At 32.7% G+C, this 14,904-nt stretch overlaps 1 protein-coding gene across 1 annotated transcript in view; it reads right to left on the bottom strand.

The window, feature by feature from the left end:
- Positions 1-14,904, bottom strand: part of SLC9A9 (solute carrier family 9 member A9) — a 707,151-nt gene that overhangs the window by 464,331 nt on the left and 227,916 nt on the right. Inside the window, exon 6 of the mRNA XM_074298418.1 lies at positions 10,093-10,198. Coding sequence (XP_074154519.1) covers positions 10,093-10,198 — 106 coding nt within the window. The remainder of the gene's footprint in view (positions 1-10,092; positions 10,199-14,904) is intronic.

The following is a 14,904-nucleotide window of genomic DNA, read 5'->3' as shown; positions in this document are numbered from 1 at the left end:
GGGCAAAATAAAAATTGGCCTGCATGTTCTAATGGAGAAATACCACTTGTATATCAATTATTCTTGACATTGTGTTGGTGATGTTTTAAAAAGAGAACAATTTTCCATGAAGACATCAAATACTCTGCCATTCTCACTACATTTGGATTTAATTTTGTGCACTTGTAGCGTATGAATATGCCAGAAATGTATAACAGATTTAAAGTCTTTGCAAAATCAGCCAAGGAAGTATAAATGTTTTGGTGCTTTTTGACAGTTTGTTCAATAATTACCAAATTGATAGTGAGTTTGTCTTTTTTACCCTAGAATTTTTGGCCTATTCTTTTTGCTCTTCAACTAATATATTGTTTTGTTATAACTGGTAACTTTTTCTTAGTGATTCAAGTTATTATTTCTTTTTATAAAGTATATAAATACAAAATTGATCTAATTTAGAGGAGTTACTGGTGTTATTTTCTTTTGGCAATAAATATGTAATGCTTTTTGTTAAAGAGAATAGGGGAGAAGTAGGCTTATGTCCAAGAGAAAGCTGGTAAAGTCCTCTGCAGTAATCCACATACTGCTGTGAAGTATTTGAACCAATAATTATGGATCTTATCCAGCCCTGACAGTTGCTAGTTTTGCAGAATAATAAGCATTTAAGAGATTCTAATTAGAGTTTAAAGGACCTCCCTTGACATAACCATTCTGTCATTGATCATAGGAATAGTGTGCAAGCTTTTTATTTCTCATTTAATCCACTCTTTTTTCATCATGTTGGACTGATTGCTACCATATAAATGACCAGCAATTTTCACATCCTATTTTTCCCCCTTCACTTATAGTAAAGTCTTTGATGTTGAATTGCTTGTATTGTTTTTTGAGCTGCTTTAACTCCATGAATCACCTTAATCTTTTGATTATTTCTTTCAATCTTTGATTAAGGGAATCTAAAATTAATGGCATGCTTTAGTTTTCTGGATTTCTTTCCATATGCTTCTTTTTTATTGCCTTTAATGGTATAAGATAACATTCAAATTTTCTGTCTTATATACTAGTTCTATATTAATATAATTTTTGATACTTTCCCACAGATCAATTGCTCCCTCAAATTCATTTTGACCATTAGGTGTCTGGTACCTGACCTTTGGAGTAAATCTTGTGAGTTCCACCTTTCCTACAATACATTTGTATACATTTGTCACATATTATGATGAAAAATATTAATTTATGATGGTTATAGAAAATATCAATTTTAACCTATTCAGATTTTAATAGATCCTTAACTTCATCTTTTATTTTCTCTCATCTAGTTTAGTATAATAAACTACTTATTACTTTGTGTAATATTTATACTATTAAAATGAATAAAGTCATTTAGTATAATAAAGTTTTTTTTTTTCTTTTTATTGTATATAATTACTTTGATTTGGCTTGCATTACATTGTTTTGTGAATTGGAGCTGAGTGCATCATCAACAAAAAGCATTATTAAGTCTTGGTTTATAATGGGTGTGGTCTGTTTTTTTAATTTTTTAATGACAAAATACTAGAAGCTCAATGAAAGAATTCATGTCTTCCTTGAATTTTGTGGGCTCTCATAGTTTGCTTAAGCAGTTAGTGATATCTGCATTGAAATATTTCCTTCACATTAAGGTATTGGCATTTCTAATTGATTCTGATGTATCTTGCCCTACTGTGTTAACAAAACACAGAGAAGTACCATTTACTAAGCAGCTAGGAAATGTAGGGAAGAGAGTGGAATCAGCTCTTCAGTCAAAAAGACTCATCTTCTGACTGTAGACACTAGCTGTGTAACCTTGGGTAAGTAACTTAACCCTATTGGACTCAGTTTCCATCTTTAAAATGAGCTGAAGAAAGAAATGGCAAATCACTCCAGTTCCTCTGCCAAGAAAATCTCAACTGGGATCATGAAGAGTTGGACATGATTGAAAAATGAATACACACGTATACACATGCATACTCCTCCCAATTAAAGTAATGATGGTTCATAGTGTGACCATCATATGCTATTCTCTTTAATAGATTATTAGGAGCAGCTTTAATAAGCTAGTCAGGTCACTAACCAAATTAATTGCTTGCCCAGCACTCAATTACAAGCATTTAAAGAATTTGATCAGATCTTCACATCAATCCCAATAGTTTCAAGGAATATAGAATATCCATTTCACATCACCTTTACTGGAACACCTTACTTTTCTACCCTCCTCCATGACATAGACAAAAAGTTCAACTTTTTTTTCTAATCTTTATTAATGGTTTTAAGATAAAAATTTTCCTATAATAAGTTATCCTTCTATTATTATTTCATATGTTTTATTCTTGGGCAATTGTATCAGCTGATAAAACAACTTTTTTTTTTGTAATTGAATACCTGTATTGGAATATATTTATATTTTATAAGCTCATTGAAAGCAATTTAAGAACATCTTCAATAGTGCAAAATAAGGATGATACATACTTTATTCTGTTTGCCTATGATTTTGATTCCTTCTATTGGTCATTATATTTGTAAAGATTTTTTGTTCCATTAAACCTGGACATTATAGTGTTGCTTTTGACAATACTTAAAAACATTATTTTTAATTTTTTTTATGGGTTGATGTTATTCTTAATTGTTTATGAGCATCAATTTGTCTGTGTTAGTGTTCTGGTTCTTATCCAGATTTGGTTGTTGTTATTGTGAACTTTTAAAGAATATTTTACATTTATAGTAAGAATATTGATCATTTCTTGGTTTATGAAGAACAGCAAGCTTCTGATATATAATTTCAACTACTCAATTATTATTTGTTAGTATTTGGTAGATGACAAATTTTTGCAACCTGCAGAATTATATGATATAGTTTCTGTCACTTTCATATATAACCTGAATTGATCATTAAGTCTGAGTCATTTAATGATAACCCTTTTATAATTATGACAATTAATTCATTTGGATAAACAATTAACTGATTCAAGGTGACAGCTGATTCAGATTTGTAATTATGTACTCCTTTTTTAATTAAAAAAATTCTCTCTTTTTTTTTTTTTTTTTTGAGTGAGTTCAAATAGAAATGGATTTGGGACAAATCACTAGCCTAGTGACTATTTTATAGTTAGCTTTTTATGAACCATTAGGCAGATGAAATAACTGTTTTTTGTAACTGAATAAAAGTATTTGGATATGAGATCATCTTTTGTAGATTATGAGCTCCTCGGTTAGATTGTAAGATCCTTGAAGGCAGGAATTATCTTTTTCCCTTTTTTTATATCTCCAGTATTTTAGCATAGAGCCTAACACACAGTAAGTTTAATAAATATTGATTGACTGATTTAATGAAAGATTCAATTTTAGGTTATTGTTATTATTAATAATAAAGAAGATATAAAGCATAAAATTATTAAGGAAAAAGCTGTGGTTTCAGTATGTTAAGAGACCTATTGGCATTTGAAATAATGAATGAGAACATGTTCAATACGTAAAAAACCAATGGACACCTATTGCCAAACTTAAGGAACACTATCAAGAACTCTAAAGTAGACCAAAATAGATTTTAAAAGTATCTTTACAGAAAAGAAAAAAAAAAAAAAAAACCAGGAATACCTTAAGGAACTACCTTAAAACAGCTAGAGTAAGACCAACACTTCCTTGCCAAAAAAGGGAAATAATTAATATCCATTCTTAGAGCACTTTATAAGAAAACTAGAAAACTTACAGAAATACTTTGAACAGGCAGACACTACTTCATGAAACAATAGTAAGGGCCGCAAAGAGTTATATCTACCTCAGTGATTTTATTCAAAGTAATCAAAAGCAGTTATTATTAGGAGAAGCCTGTAAAATGGCTAAGATCCAAGAGTCGAATCAAAAAACCATGCATGACTGACCTCCACAGGAATTCAGTTAACAATATGTCAAAAAATATAGTGAAAAAAAAAGCCATGTAAATTTATTTAGCAAAATGGAAGGGTTTAAGACCAGGCCATTACCAACAAATTACAAAAAGATTATCTTGACTTGACTTGTTGATCAATGAAGAATATGCCAAAAATGGAAAACATTTTGCCTGATATTACTGTAACCTGGGAAAAATTTGTCCACCTGCCAAATACGTAGAAACAGGAGGCTAAGTATAAATCCGAAATTATATGATGTTCATGGAATAAGCAATGATAAGTCCCTACATTAGTCATATGGAATTCAACTATTTTTGAGAATTCCGTACACTAAACTTGGAACATTTTATCTGTATTTAGTAAGAACCCTCCCTCCAAAAGAAGAAAGAAGAAAGATAAGAATAACTTTTGAATCTGTTGCTCTGTCAAATGTTCAAAGATCAAAATTATTTAAGAAGCAGATAAAGTACATAGATAGCATCCCTGTTGTTCTGTATGCAAAGGAGTTTTCCTGAAAATGCATTCAGTGAACTCATGGAGGATAAAACTTACACTCTAATATTTTTATTCAACTACAAAGAGCAATTATTTTACCTACTCCTTCAATAATCAACAGAATACTAAATTCAAAACAGTAAAAATATAAAACAATCACAACAAGATATCAACTTCTCCTAACATCATTTCTGTCCAAACTCCATCAAAGGAAATGAAATTTATAACCGAGATATGTTAGTGGCAATAGCCTACATCTGCATAATGAACATAGGTTATTGAATTTGCTTTGCACAACAACCCTTTGAGGTAAGTAGCCCAGTGTTATTATTCTCATTTTGCAAATATGGAGAAAGAGGAATTTAAAGACCCAGTCAAGATCACATTAATAATAGTTGAGTCAGAACTCAGAATCAGGTTTTTTTGACTCCCAGTGTAGTGCTTCTGATGTGGGTTAAGATTCCTTTCTAATTCCCAACCCCCATGAATTCCAATGGGAGATATATCTAGGCTCTTGCAGTCCCCATGGGATCTGAGGTAATTTGGGCTGTCCCAGCCTCCATTCCAATGATCTGCTCAGGTTCCCAACCCCCACCCCAAGCACAAACAGCTTCCTCCTTATCTAAAAACCCATTGAATTCTATTCAAATTCTAACCCTGGCTGAAGCTCAGGCCAGAGGCCAACCTGGGACTCCACCCAGGAGCCCCTTCAGATTATCAAAAGCCCCCTTATTATAAAAGGGGAAAACTGGAGTCCACTCTTTGCAGAAGTCCCAAACATGGCATCCTTACGCAGGACATGGCAAGAGTTTCTGCCCACCGGACCTGTAGCTCCAGTGCCCTCATCTCTACCCTCAACTTTACTAACTAAACTTTACTTCCAAACTCCATAATAAACCTCTTTTATCAATCTAGGTTTTCGGGTCTGTAAATTCCTTTACAGAGGACCCTTGTAGGATAAATTAGATAAATTTACACTAGACCTCATTTAACTCTGTATCCTTTCACCGAATCCAAAGCAGTTTCAGGGGAGCTCTATTTGACTTCTTGTACCCCGAACCCTGCCACTAGACCTCAATTAAATATAATTTCATTTAGATACTCCTTATCTAATTCTCATCACTTCTACTAGCAAGACACTACTTTCAGAAACATTTATTTATTCGTTTTCCCATTTATTCATCTAACACACATTTATTGTTTATATAATTTAAAGGCATCAAGAGATTTAAAGAAGTATAACATATCCTTTCTGCCCTCAGGAAACTAAAAATCTAGGGGAGAGTTTAGAGTTATACTGCCAAAAAGGCTTTTTTTCTTTCATGGTTACATTACTTTGTTTTCTGCTTGACTTCTTTGCACTACATGGAGATTAAATGATCTCTCAAGATTCTTTTTAACCTTATGATTCTATGGTCTGTCTTATTTGCCTCCTGTACTGAATTTTCCTTAAGGCACAGAGATCCTTAGAAATATTTGCTTTCAAGAAGCTATTTTCTCTGAGAATCAAGCAGTTATCAATATTGCACTTTAAAGGATATTTTGTAGTAATAACTTCTAGGCCGATGTACAATGTTTTTTATCTAAAGAGATAAAATTGAAGATCTATTTGCCTTTTTCCCAAAAGAAAATGATTTATGCTGACTTTCCTTTTAAGTCCTTCCCTAACAGGAAATAAGTACATCTACAGTAAGTTTATTGTTATTCAAGACTCAGCTGTTTAATGAGAGCTCTCTTTTGTCCCTATAGAAATCTGGGGGCATTTACATACATATAGTACTGTGAAATTCTTCCTTCTCCTGATAAATGGAGATTTGTTTCAGCATTGTATACACCAACATTTTTAGATAAAGTAGCAAAGAATTCATCATATTCTTGCTGAACAAGAAAGCAAGTTGGAATAATGGATAATTATTTAAGAGTAGGGAAGTAAATCTCACAGCAATATAGGAAACAATCTTCCATAAGAGCTTTGTTGCAATCTATTAATTAACTAGAAGGAAGGCTTAGTACTTTATTTTTATCTATTTTCAGGTATATAATTTGGGGAATTCATTCCAAAACATTCATTGTTGGGGTGGATTCTTTTCCATAGAGGGTGGTCTATACAAAGCCATCTGTCTCTAGACTATTTAGAGTCAAATTTCAACAAAGGCTTAGTAAATGTTGACTGCATCCAATGTAGTCTGTTGGTAAAGACAATTGATATGAGGACAAATTCTGTCTTTATAGATTTATAAAAATCAATAAAAATCTGGATAGATGAAATACAATGCTAGCTTAAGTTTCTGTATTCATTTATTTGCTCTGGATTACAAATACATGGTTTTACAGATCTTATTGCTCATACAGATCTTTCAGTTTGATCAAATAAAAAACCTTTGCAATGTGAAGCAACTATGCATTTGATGGTTTTATATATATATATATATATATATATATTTTTTTACCCAAATATGCCAATTTAACATAGAAAAATATATACTTCTGGTATGGTACTCCCTAAATCCTTGAAATCAAAAAGAATAAGTGTGTATAATGTATGGTCCATGCCTAAGCAAGCTTAAATAGAATTATTCAACAAGCCAAGCTGAGCACACAGATCAAAAGATGTTATCAAGTTATCTTTACTTAGCCCCAGACAGGAAAGATTCCATGGGAATTTTAAAGTAAAGGAAGCCTCCTGTTTACAAATGGGTTGTGTTAACATTCATTAAAATCAGATGTTTGAAACCTGGAACACATTATTTTTTTCCTAAGAAACAATGCTTAAATAAAATATGAACTTACAGGCCAGGCTGCAAATACCTATTTATTATATAATAGAACTGGACTACTATGGTTTACAAAGAAAAATAGCAGGGAAAAATTATTTTAATTTAAAAAAAAAAGATACAATTCAGTAAACAAATTGGTTTCTTTTCTTGAAAATCATGAAAAATAAAAATAGGATTAATTATATGAAGGAAACTTTTGAAAAGATTCTAAATGGTATTTATGGATCACTTTCAAGGGCTTTAGAGATTAATGGTAGAGTTGTTAAATATTTGATTATATCTCAAAATCCAGGAACCTATATTACAATTTGGAAGGGACTTTAGAAATTATCTAATTCAGTCCCTCATTTTATCCATGAGGCTAGAGCAGTGATGTCACTTGTTGAGGTCACATAGGAATTATACATCAGCCTCAGGATTGGAACCCAGATTCTCTGACTCCGAATCCAGCCTTCTTTTTCCATTTCCATACTGTCTCCTATATATGATTTTTCTTAGAATCATTTTAGGAGTTATAAGTAGAGCCAAGATTAGGAAAGATGTTTGATAAAAAGGTTATTCAGGCTCTAAGGGATTAAAAGGGGACTTCTTTTCATATGTCTGATTATCTGTGATATCTATGAATTATGAACAATGAAAGGGATAAATTTATATCATAAGTAGCCTAGTATACAGACAAATAAATTCAGTCTGATATAACTGAAATCAAATCTTGCTTCAGGTGCTTACTAATTCTGTGTCCTGGGCAGATCACTTACCTTCATTTTCTTATCAATGAAATGTAAGGTTTGGGCTCAGTAATTTCTAAACACCTTTCTAGTACTAAATTTATAATCCTATGATACTGGGACCATTGACAGAGAAGAAATGAAGTGTTGACAGAGTCTGAAGAATTCTCTTTTCTCATCAGCAGATGACCTCACTGGATAGAACAGCTTTGTAGTCTAGGATGAGAAGATGGTTGACAGGAGTTGCTTGAGGATGAATGAGGAGAGAGATAGGTAAAGGTCCATTTATATATCTGAAGATGTGAAGCGCAAGTGGTCACAATTCAGGAAATGTCTATATTCTAAATTCTCATCTGGGCTAGGGTTACTTGGATATCATATAGCCTCTGAACCAGAGGGGAGTATCCACACTCAAGGAAAATACTCTTTTCAAGTACTTCAGCAAATGTGCCATGTCAGGAAATGAGGCATTTTTCCTACATTCTAATTTTATGACTGAAAAATATTGCAGAGGAGAGGAAGAGGGAGAGAGAGCAAGGCTATGTTGTGGTTAACTAAGGGGAAAGTAATGAGGAAGCTTTAAAAATTACAGCAAGATTTTTGATTGTTGGTACCCATATTTTCTCTTAGATTTCCATCTTTATGATGGCAAACCATTGTGATTGGTGTGCATGATAAAAGAGAAATGCTAATCACTTACTGATTTGATGCCTTCCTACATTTTCTGAAACTTATTTGAAGTTCAGTGGTACTATTTCACTTGACCTTTAAAGAAGAATATATAACTTGACAATTCAGAGAGTGAAAATGAGAAACAGCATATTTTTATTCCCATAACCATATGATTAGAAGTCATTCTTGGACAGTTGATTCTGATATTCTAATTATTTTTTTTCTTGAATTTTGTGCTGAAAATATTTAATACTTGTGCTTCTGTGATTTAGAATCTATTTTATTATTTTGTTCCCACTGAAATTTGCTTCTGCTGCAAAGAATAAAAGAACTCTCATGGCTGATGATCAAGTATCATGAGATTTGATATAATAGATTTGGAAAATGTTCCTATCGGGGCTACATCTCTATCTAGAATTCACTGGGCAGGAAGAAGATTGTATGTTATAATCATACTGTCTTTCAGTGGTGAGCACTGACTTTTAAATACCCTTTGGTACATCACAACATATCTCAAATAGATTGAAAGTAATTAACATCCCAAATATAGTAGTATGGCCACATTTAATTATCAGATGGTTACTTTCCCTTGGGATATTTGACAGCTGACTGAAATGTTGGTGCTCATTTAAAGCCAAAGAAAAGACCTTTGATTTGGGGAAAGGTCACCAAATTGTCATTTGTTAAATATATGTGATAAATATCTAAATTAGAGGAGGAGAGGCTGGAAGAATAGCAGATTAATTGGCATTTAAAAGTTTTCAAGAAAAATAAAATTGAGTCTGGAGTTGAGGGGAAAATTATGTTAGGAATTAGAAGATCCTCAAGTCAATGTTACCTACAATAGAATGGATTTACATAAGCTTTCCCACAATACTCTACATGTAAGAATATAGTTAAAAAAAAAAAAAACAATTTGAAACTCTCCTGATCTTTAAGTATAGGTTCAGTTTTGCCAAACTTACCACTTATAAAAAAGGTTCTACCAACCTAAGTTAGTAGGATAATAGAAAATGATTAGTTAGAAAATAGATAGAAAAGTCAGGAAAACACAACTTCTGAGATGTTATTCTCTCAAAAAAAATTGGAGTCAGACACAAACCTCATAAATATAATATAATAGTACTAGAAATTAAATGTTTAACCATGCCCCTTAAATGCCACCTTAAAACTTATATTTTTGTGACAAATAAATAGAAAAGCACAGTGGATAGAGGGCCAGTTTTATGGGCAGGAAGATCCAGGTTCAAGTTTTGCTTCTGATGCATACTAACATTTTTTTTTTTTTTTTTTAACCATGGTCATTTCTCAATGCTACCAGGAAATGCTCAAAAACTATAAGTTACACATGTATGAATAAAACTGTGAAGTATTCCTACCCTGGGAGTTTTCCTTCCCCATTCCTCATCTTAGCACAAATAAAAATTTGGTATTACTGGTACCAAAAATATCAACAATATATTCCAAAGGCATATGGAATTGTTTTTCAATGGATTAACTAATTTCATTTTTGATCAAAGGATTCTAGGTGTTTGTACTTACTAAGTGAGAACTATGGCCACAGCATCATTCAACACACTTTCCCCGAAAAGGAGTGTGTACAGATCAGTATCCACATGTAGTTCATGGAAAATAGCTAGCACCGTCACTAGGAAAGAACAAACACATACACACACACCGTAAATAACAGACAGTAGGGCACCATTTCCATAATTTTTCATTATCTGCCGCCACCACCCCCAAGCATTTATTTTCCATTTTCATGCCTTTGAACTGGCTACTGTGCATCCCTAAAATGCTCTGTCCCCTCATTTCCATCTTTTAGTTTTTCTGGTTTCTTTCAAAACTGAGCTGTGAGAATCTCATGGCCCACCCCACATTTTTAGTGCTTCTGTCTCCCAGCTGCCTTTTCACTTCCCACCCCCCACATTTTATATAAAATTATTTATGATCATGGTGTTTCTCCCAAGAGAATTTCATTTCCTCTCCTCAAGACCATTTTTTTTTTCTTTGACTTTGCATTCTCAGTATCTAGTATAGTGTCTGGGATAGAGAAGATATTTAATAAATTTTTCTTGTTTGATTAATTAAATAATCATGCTGCTAAATTATAGTATTTTGTAGAAGGGAAAAGATAAAGGAGATCCAAATAACTGTGATTTAGACTTTATTTATAAGAAAGAAGTAAGGTTGGCTGTTGTCCTTTGTGCTTGAAAAAGACCAAATGATCTCACACTATGTTGAGGTCAAAATACAGAGATGGATTTCAGAAGCCCTGGATTTATCTCCCATCCATCCTGTCAGTGTGACTTTTCAAATGTATTGTTTGATATTGCTATTATACTAGGATTTCAATATAGAGTCCCAGATTTAGCTCGTGTCCTCATGTCAGTGTGATAACTGAGATTTTTAAGTGTATTATTTGATATTATCATACTAGGACTTCAATATAGTCACTTGGACTAAGTGGTCCTAATGCTCATAAAATATCTAAACAGTGACAGGTTGTATTTTTCTTCTGTTCTGACTCATCCTAACTTCACGTCAAGCAATTAATGATCAGAATTTTTGACTGGATAAGACTCAGACCAATTGTAGCAGCTTATGTGACTTACTCTTTTACTGCTCCTTCACATACACAACTTAGACTCACTCAATTTCTGGTCTTGATAAGGAAATTCTCCTACCAGACTCATTGGTATTGATAGGTGACCCTGGGAATCTCCCCAACACATCTGGATCTGATTAGGAATTCTCTTCCTACATCTGGTATTGATTACTTATTCTTAACTCAGCCCGTTTTGGGGATATAAAACTTCCCTGTTCTGACCCTTCTCTGAGGGGGTATGTGTCTGAGTCTTTGGCAGTTCTCAAGCTAGGTGAGTTTCTTTTGGGGCTGACCCTCTTTCTGTCTATATTGTCATTTGGTGTGTGGAGTATGTTTGTGTGTATGCTTTTTTCTCCCTCCTTGTTATGCTGCAGATACTAAAGCTTATGTTTTTAGTAGCTTCTCAAGTACCAATTTTCTATGAATCTCTGAATCCAGGTCTTGAGCTGTGAAACCAACTAAAGCAGTAAAACTTCAGTGATTAATTATAGTTTGACTCCATTTGTCTATAATTAATAATTATAATTAATATTATAATAATTAAACTATAATTAATCACTGAAGTTTTACTGCTTTAGTTGGTCCATTGATACAGGAAATGGTAGTATCTTTCCTTAATTCGTGGGATCCTAGACTTAAAACTGAAATGAATCTTAGAGATCATCAAAACTAGACATGTTAAACATGCAGCTCACAATCAGAACCAGATTGAAATGTAACTGGTAAATATTTTAAAAATAAATAAAAATATAATGGAACACAGAAAATGTTGATCTGTGATTTTCTAAGTCAATAGAGGGCCTTCAGGGACAGTCTAGTACTTCTCTTTTTTAATAGTATTCTATTTTTCCAAATACATATAAAGACAGTTTTTGACATTCATTTTTGTAAAACTCTGTGTTTAAAATTTTCTCTCCCTTTACCTCCCCCTATCTTTAAGGGAGATTGTAATTTGACATAGATTAAATATATGCAATCCTTTTGAGCATATTTCCATATTTATCATGTTGTACAAGAAAAATCTTATCAAAAGGGGAAAAATCACAAGAAAGAAAACAAATAAAAGGATGAAAATACTACGTTTCAATCTACATCCAGCCTCCACAGTTCTCTCTCTGGATGCCATTAGCATTTTCCATATGAAGTCTATCAGAATTGCCTTAAATCACTGCATCACAATTCAAAGAGCCCAGTCCATGACAGTTGGTTATCACATAATCTTGTTGTTTACTGTGTGCTGATTTCCTGGTTCTGCTCACTTCACTCAGCATCAGTTCCAGCGAAGTCTTTCCAGGTTTCTCTGAGTATTAGCAGCTTCTCTTTTAATTTGAGTATGAACTGCTGATCTCCTTGGAAATCTCCTCATCTCTTTGAATGGATAACACTACCTCTCAATCATAAAAGTCTTTGTCCAACAAGCATTTTAAGCACTTTATATATATATATATATATATATATATATATATATATATATATATATATATATATATAACATAAATGGGATTGGAAGGGCACTTTAAGTTGGGGTTTGTGGTAGGGCCACTTGCTATTGGATTTTAGCCAAGTGGAGGTGAGGACTGGGAAATCATTTCTGGGCTTATAAGCAACAGTTGGTAAACACCTGGTTGGGACAGGATATGTGCTAGGGTGGCTGGCGTAAAAATTGGCAGAAAAGTCAAGTACTACTGTAAGTATGTGGAAGACAGAGTGTATGAACCTGGGAAAGGTAGGAAGGCTGATTATAAGGACTTTAAAGACCAGAGAATTTTTATATTTGAATGTATGGAAGTAATAGGGAGCTATTGGAGTTTGTTGAATGAGAAAGGCAGATTACATGTTCAGATCTGTCTGTTAGGAAAATCATTTTATTGGCTGAGAGGACAAAGGTTTGACATATATTGAGAGCAAAGTCAAAACAAGGTAAGCCAATGAGAACTCTATTTCAATAAGTCCAGGTGCCTGGAGTCTCATAATTAGAGATTATCTTAGACAGAATTTGATCTCAGGTTTTCTTAGTTCCAAGTCTTGTGCTCTATGATATCATCTATATCCATCCTTCATCTTTCTCTCCTGTTGTCTAAGAATAGATGCAGATCTCCTCAGAAGTTTTCAAATTAGTTTCTGAAGGTCTAATTGGAAAGGATCATAGATTTAGAACCAGAAAGGACTATAGGTGATTTGAACTTTGTATCTCAGTCCCCAGAACAACACAGTGTATTTAGCTAGGCTCTTTATCTATGGCTGCTGAATTGTTGAATCCTTATTCTTAGATTTAAATGAGATCATTCATATAAAAGTCTGCAAACCTAAAAGCACTATGTTAATTACTACTACTACTACTACTACAATTTCTATTTCTACTATTACTATATTTCTACTGCTACTATTACTATAATTACTAATATTGTCATTACTACAATTGCTACTATTACTACTACTTCTATTACTACAATCACTAATATTACTATTATTATTACTACTTCTACTACTATTAGTATAATTGCTATTACTACTACCACAGTAACTATTATTGCTACTATTGCTACTACTACTATTACAATTACTATTGTTATTGCTACTATTATTTCTGTAATTATTAGTTATTACAGCTATTAAAACTACTATCAATATTACCATTACTACTACAACAATTATTACTATTATTACTATTAATACTACTTTCATTACTGCTGTTATCATTATTTCCATTACAATTACTATTATTGTTACAATTACTACTATCGCTATAATTACTATTACTCTAACACAATTACTACTTTGACTTTACTTCTACAACTAAACATACTACTGTTTCTATGTGACTATTATTATTAGTACTACTACTATTACACAATTGCTACTGTCATTTCTGCTACAACTACTATGTTGCCACTACTATTTTATTACTGAATCAACTAATTTTCCCTTTCCTCTTCCTCAACTTTTCCTCTCTGGTTAATCCTGATACCTTTTGAAGTATAAATTCACACAAAAACTGAATAAATTAAGGCCCCTTTCCCTAAGACCTGCCACCCCTTGCTGTACAGTCACAATTTACCTTGTTCAAGGATCCATACAGAAAATTACAGAACCTCAGAGGTCCTTCCAGCTTAATTCCTTTGTTTTCCAGATGAAAAACTGAGGTCAAGAGATTCAGCAGTTTGCAAGAAAATCACACAGGTAGAAAACATAATAGTAAACATAAAATCCTTTTACATCAAATTTACTCTGATTCAATATAAACAGCCACCTATACTGTCTATTACTGCAAGGGACTGTGGGAAATACTTAGAATACAAGGACAAAGCAACAACTCTGCCTGCCTGAAAAAAACTTCACATTTTTCCTGGGGAAGGGAGAATATAGAGAGACACATACAACTCCTATATAAAGATAAAACAATGTAGGGAAGCATAAATAGAAAATTCAAATGACTAATGAATCTTTTTTATTACTAAGGCTCATTGTTTATTGCTTTAACTGAGATTTTGCTTTGATCTAAATGGTGGCCATGTGCAAATTATATTTACTCCAATGTGAAATTAAAGTCTTGTGGAATTCATACAAGCTGGTGAAATATAAATACATTTTCATTGACTAAGGTTATGTAATCAGGCCTTAAATAATTATATCCTTGGGGATGAAAGAGTAAACAGAAATAAACTTCATGAATACACTGCCTATTCCTTTCCTGACAAAAGAGTCTATATGCTTCATTTCACCTGGGATGGAAGGGCCAATATTCT

Source organism: Sminthopsis crassicaudata, chromosome 3, assembly GCF_048593235.1.
Source record: "Sminthopsis crassicaudata isolate SCR6 chromosome 3, ASM4859323v1, whole genome shotgun sequence".
Classification (NCBI taxonomy): domain Eukaryota; kingdom Metazoa; phylum Chordata; class Mammalia; order Dasyuromorphia; family Dasyuridae; genus Sminthopsis; species Sminthopsis crassicaudata.
Note: the sequence above shows the minus strand (reverse complement) of the source record. Positions and strands in the feature narration are given on the sequence as shown.